This window comes from Cryptomeria japonica, chromosome 10 (assembly GCF_030272615.1).
Source record: "Cryptomeria japonica chromosome 10, Sugi_1.0, whole genome shotgun sequence".
NCBI lineage: Eukaryota > Viridiplantae > Streptophyta > Pinopsida > Cupressales > Cupressaceae > Cryptomeria > Cryptomeria japonica.
The window spans coordinates 774,091,593-774,098,079 of NC_081414.1; the positions used below are offsets into that span (position 1 = coordinate 774,091,593).

Genomic DNA, 6,487 nt, shown 5'->3' on the forward strand with positions numbered 1-6,487 from the left:
AGATTTCTCAAACAATATGTGCACAATTTTAATATTCATAAATAAATCCATAAAGAAACATTTTATAAATTCACATACTCAATAAGCATAATAGAAAACATTGAACAAAATTTAAAGGAGAAACTTGCATACATATATTTCTTAACCTTCATTTATACTGTAATCCTACATAAAAGTGAGGTGCCTCCTAATTAGGAAACATGCAATTAAGTTCCTCCTATAGATATCTAGCATAAACCTTTCCCTTAAATCCAGCTACTATTTTCGGGGTACCGAACCACTTGATATAGTATGATGTTTACAGCAGCTAGGTATCGTTGTCCTCTACCTGATCTAGTAGGACCTGTAAAAACTTCGGAATTTGTGGTACGGGAACCTCCATCGTGCCTTCCAATATCTTCACAACTTCACTCATGCTCGGCCTCTCAGTCTCATGATCTTGAATGCATAGCCCAGCCACCAGAGCAGCTCTTCTCACCTCTTCAATACTTGCCTCACTCGCTATCCTTGCATCCACAATGCCTATAAAGTTTCCCTTTCGAATATCAAATAAAGCCCAGGAAGGAAAGTAGATTCCACTTTCCTCAGAATTGAAATTTAGATTTCTGCGGCCGGATATAATTTCCAATAACGTCATGCCAAAACTAAATACATCCGCCTTGGGAGTGATAGGAAGGCCGGAGATCCACTCTGGAGCCAAGTACCCACGAGTTCCTCTTGTGGTCGTCAATACGCGGCTGAAATCTCTACCTACCAGCTTCGCTAGCCCAAAATCTCCCACCTTTGGGCTGAAGTCGCCGTCCAGCAGAATGTTTTCGGGCTTAATATCGCAGTGAATGATGCGATCCCTGCACTCCTCATGGAGATAAACTAATCCTCGTGCAGTGCCCACTGCGATCTGAAACCGAGTCTTCCAATCCAACACCTTCCGTGCTTCTTCATCTTCACAGAAGAGTAAAGACTTGAGCGAACCATTGGGCATGTAGGCATACACAAGAAGCCTTCGAGAGCCTTCTACGCAGAATCCCCAAAGCCTCACCAAATTCACATGCTGTATTCTCCCGATGGTGCTTATTTCTGCACGGAATTGCTTTTCTCCTTGCCCAGAACCCTCTAATCTTTTTACCGCCAAAAGCGTGTTGTCTGGCAGAGTTCCTTTGAACACAGAGCCGAACGCTCCACCCCCGAGCCTATGCTCGAAATTCTTGGTTGCAATTCGCAATTCTTTGTAAGTGAATGTTTTGAGTGAATTTGGGACGTCCTCTTCTATGCTTCTTCTGGCCTGTCTTCGACGTCTCCACAGAAGAAATCCGACCAACAGGAAAGCCAAAACAACAACAGCTACAACAGCGACAATCGCAGGAAGCACAATGCTACGACCATGGGCTTTGCTGCTTCCTTCTGATGTCGAGTGGCGCAACTCAGAGGCAGCCAGCCTAATGAAAACAGATTGGCCGGTAGATGAATCACGCATTCCGAACAATTCTCCAAACCACAATTGACAGACGGGTGGATCAGAAGTAGCGAAAGCAAAGGCTGTGCAGGAGCAATTGCTGAGACAAGCAGTCCGGCAGCCTTGCTGTGTTGGCTCGTTGTTGATTAAGACAGCTCCTTCTTCGGGCAAGTATTGGTTCTTGGCTTCAGAGAATTCATCGGTGGTGCCCTCTGTGGCAGAACAGTGTAGAGGTGTTCGTCGTTCACAGCCGCTTGACTGCCAAACATGAGACTCGTTCTTGGACTTGGTGAAGCCATCAACACAACCACACACTTCATTGGGATAGCACACTCCATACGCCCCGCAGATATCATAGGTACCGCATTGACTTCCATGTGTTGACCACATCGAATTCCATCTATGATCTTCCATCAAGTAGTAAAGCTCTAATCTGCCATTATCTCCTAACACGATCCGCCCCACGACATTCTGTTCTAACCTGAAATTGAAGTATATGCTTGAAGGAGAATTCCTCACACAGAACATTTGGATTGTCTTGTCACCATTCAACTCATGAATGTTGGTAAAATAATTCGTGACCCACTCTCCAGTGGACCAATATGGAACACTGTTGTTGTAGACCATCACCAGCTGCGTCTTTCCTGGAGAAATGTCCATTCCGAAAGAGAAGACCCCAATTGCAGGATCCACAGAACTCTTCCTCGAAGTTAGCTTCATGCCTTTCGAAAAATTCATGCTAGGCAACCATGTATCTCCCGGATGAGCAAAACTCTCCCAAACAATCTCAGACTTGTTTTGGCCGTCACCAAGCATAATGAAATTGCCAGCGTCCGTTATCACTGCCCGCGATCCTTTCAGGCTATTATCGGTCGACCAAACTGAGAGGCCCTTACTATCAAACAATCTGAGATAACCATCGCTCAAAAAATGCAGAACGCCGGGCATGCCTCTGACAGGATTGTCCCTGTTAGCCACCCAAACTGTGGTCTTCTCAGAGATTTGTGCATACCAGATGCCAATATACCAATTGTTCGTTCCACTCGGACTGAAAAATCCCAAAGCAAACTCGCCATTCTTTGACAATATGGTCTGATTTCCAGTGAGGGAATTCCCCAATAGAAGGGTATCTCCACTACCCACTGCTAGCGAACTGCAATAATGGGCTGCAATAATCAGATTAGTTGCTAGGATCAAAGACTTCATCGCCATTTCAATAACCATACCGTTTGTATTTTCTAACAATTGCTACCAAGTAGTGCATAGATGGTCTTATGTTTCTGGTTCATTTTCGAATTTAACTAGAAAGGGTTGAAGAACATGACCAAAGTAGTGACGTCGATCCCGCGTGAATGAATTCAATAGTTACAAATACCGAGTCGGAGTAAATGTGAAAACCCGAATTGTGAGTGGTGTAAATGAATTTAATGATTACAAATTACCGAGTGGGTACTGAAGTGCCGGGCGCTCAATTGCTAAGATTTTTGACAGAAGGCAGATCCGACCAACTTTGTCAGGCGCGCAAGTTTTGTCTTTTGTGTTTTTTCTTTGATCGACAGGGAGTGTGATAAGTACCTGCAGAATAATCAGCAGGCAGGTGGGACATTAATTTGACAGAAACGGGCGTGTTCAGACTGTAATTTTTCAAGAGAGATCAATAATTCTCTAGTTCAACGAAAGTCAGTCAAGTAGTCTTTCTGTGCCAGATAAAAGGGGACCCATTCCCATTAACGTGAATTCAATCGTTTGTATGCTTTGCATTTCTGATTGATGTTACAGTTGAGCAGGCAACTATTAACAGGAATTGTCAGAAAGCTTGTGTTTCATGAGAAAACGATAGACAGACAAAAAGAAAAATATTCTCTTTATTAAAACATTTAATTTTATTATAAAACATTTTTGTTATAAAAATCATATATATATATATATTTTAATTTTTAATTTAGATTGAGTTTTAATTTAATGATTAATTTATATGTAGTATATTTTTATGTAAATTGTTTTATCATATAGTCTTATTATGTCAAGAGGTGTAATTAGAATGGTAGTAGGAGTTGGAATGTAATGTCACGATTCTATTGAAATTTTTTTTTTTTTTAATCTTATTATATGAAATTACCTAAAATGCTAATCATGTCTTTTTTCTTCATCATATAGCAATTTTCACATCTAAAATAATTGACCCTTGTGATGTATTTATTTTTAGAGCTCACTCTAGTCATAGTAGATATTGTCACGTGTGCTCTCTTTGTATTGGAATCGCTAGAATTGTCTAAATGTTTAAATAGTATTATAGAGTAACAATCAAATTCTATCGTGGATTCTAATGTTGTACTTCTAAATTTGTATATTCTATCATTCCATTTACAAGTCTTGCTTCTATTCATAGATTTTAGATTAGAATGACCAGATTCCATCCATAGATAGTAATAATTGCACCCCATGTCCAATGTCTTAATATCTTAATTGATTGGTAATACCTTCTTTGGTTACAACTAAATAATCATATAGAAAATTGTTTTCTACATGTAGAGAATATAAGCATTCCCTCTTTAATATCTAGTATGTCTAATTACGTAGTGAACCAATTAAAATAATCAAACGATAGATAAATAAATAAGAAAACATGTAATTGGTAAAAGTTGATGGAACGTGATCAGGTTTATGAATTCTTAGTTTCATTAGTTTTAATTATTATTCAAATGAATTAAGATATTTGTATTTTTGTTCTAACTATAGAGCTGAAATCTTTGAATATTTAATTTTACAAACAAAACCACATTCTTATACCTTACACAGAAACTTCATTTTCCATGGTATATACTTTCTTTTCAATAAAATGTGGCATTGTATGAAACTATATGATTTTTATAAAATATTTAAGTGTGAAACGTGTTTTGATCCAAATTAAACCATAGTATCAATTTTACAAGATAAAAGCCACATAAGACATGATACAAAACATCTTTCTATAGAATATAATTTGAAGATTGTGTCTATTTGATAATGATATATAAGAATTTATCTATTTGACAATGATATATAAGAATTTATGTCTATTTGACAATGATATATAAGAATTTACTCACAAGCATTTATGTTTATTAATGCCCTAAGACTCACCTTTAAATAAACACTTGCAAAATTCCAAATCAATTATTGTTATTAAAAAATATATATTTTATTTGAAAAAATAAAAAATAAAATAAAGAAAAGAATATTTGAGTTTGGGGGTCACTAAGACCATATGCATGATTATGTCATATAGACAAAGTAATAGTTCTCACTGAGTTCATAACATAATATACTACTAGGTATGGTAAATTATGATATGGATATATTCGAATTAATCTAAGCTAGTGGAGGGCGATTCTCTTATTTAGAGTAAAGTTGTGTATAAGAAAAGATTGAACTAAATACTATAATAAAATATTTCATTAAAAAATTAAAAAATTAAAGAAAAAAATACATTTTTTTTATAATAAATAAATATTTAAATTTATTTTTAATAATATATAAAATTATTTTTCTATAATATTTTATTAAAAATTATTTTAACAATACTTCTTAATCAAATTTGTTTCTCTGATATGTTCATTTTTAAGTATCGTGGCTCATTAAAATTTCAATATTTATATACTTAAAAATTACAAAATAATTCAATTTAAATCATTTAAATTGTATTTTTCTTACATCATTCTTTTCTTCTTTTTATAATAAAAGGCACATTCAAAGGTAAAATATTAAATTTCATATTTTTAAAACAAAATTAACAATGAATGGAAATGTTTCCTTTTCATCTATTCAGTTAATTGAAGTATTTTTTAATAAGTTAGAAATCTAAATACATGAATTACATCTAATGTTGGAATGAGGTCAAAGTTAATATGGTAGAGATTGGATAGACATTTAGATACCTCATTTTTTATAGTGAGAGTAACTATAATCAAGCCTCCTCTTCTCCTTTTTTCTTTGTTAATATAATTGTGTATGGACTATTTTGCATTTTGGAGTGTCACTGAAAAGAGAATGTTGGTTTAATGCACATTTTTAAAATTGATTTCACTCTTTATATAGTTGTAAATTTTAGTTCTCATCTTTTATTTTATTTAATGTTTCTCTTTTTAGTGTTAGGTCTTGGTATTTATGTGCAGTAATAGCCCATGCCATGGATAGTAGTATTTTCATACGATCACCTAATGGTGTAGTTTTCTGTCATTTTGTTTTTATGATGTTCCATTATAATTATCAATCCTTACTACAATGTACATCAAAAGATCTAATGGTTTAGAGACAAGATTGTGACCGGTATCAACAAGTTCCCTAAGATATTTGTTTACAAGTACTACTTGAATTCATAAGATTTTCTTAGCATGATTTGTTAGTGTTTTCATAGTAGGAGTTCTTTTCAAAGTCGATTATCATTAGCTTCAATGTTTTGTTTTTTGTTCTTTTTAAATGCTTAATGCAATTGGAAGATTTAATAGTTTTAACATTATTTTGTTATATAGTCACCAAATTATTTATAGCAAAATTGTCCATTGAGTTGTCAAATTCTTCCTTTTGAATTGTTGTAAGTAGTTTGTTTGTGCAACTCATTAACTTTTACCAATCTTGTCATGCTAATTAGGTATCATGTCTATTTTGTAATGCTTCACAAAATTGTGTTTCTGTTAGAGTGTCACCTTGTTAATTAAACATTATTTGTAAAATCAAAATTGTAGTAATTTTTTTCTACAACATTTTGACATTTGAGTGTGATGCATAGATAGGCTTGTTGATGATAGGTAGTAGTTGTGCTAGGTCACCTTTAATAATTATAGATATTACAAGAAGTAGAGAGCGCATACAGTCAATTATAAGGCCAAAGAATGAAGGGCTTATATTTAGTAAGAAAGATAGAATTAATGTTGTCAGTGTTGTGAGTTCAACTAAATAAGCTCAAAGGATTGAATGTATACAATATTCTCATTGTCATGTTCACCTTTCTTCAATTTGTGGTTTTAAAAATCACTCTGAAAAATCATGTTGGGA

The 6,487-nt window shown here is 34.4% G+C and overlaps 1 protein-coding gene across 1 annotated transcript; it reads right to left on the reverse strand.

Moving 5' to 3' along the window:
- Positions 1-307: 307 nt before the first annotated feature.
- LOC131026954 (G-type lectin S-receptor-like serine/threonine-protein kinase At2g19130) lies at positions 308-2,665 on the reverse strand. Its single transcript, XM_057956946.2, has one exon. It carries the CDS (start codon positions 2,663-2,665, stop codon positions 308-310), a length of 2,358 nt encoding a protein of 785 aa, XP_057812929.2.
- Positions 2,666-6,487: the final 3,822 nt, after the last annotated feature.

Excerpts from the sequence above, each read along its gene's own strand:
- LOC131026954 (XM_057956946.2), bottom strand. The coding sequence starts at position 2,665 with ATGGCGATGAAGTCTTTGATCCTAGCAACTAATCTGATTATTGCAGCC.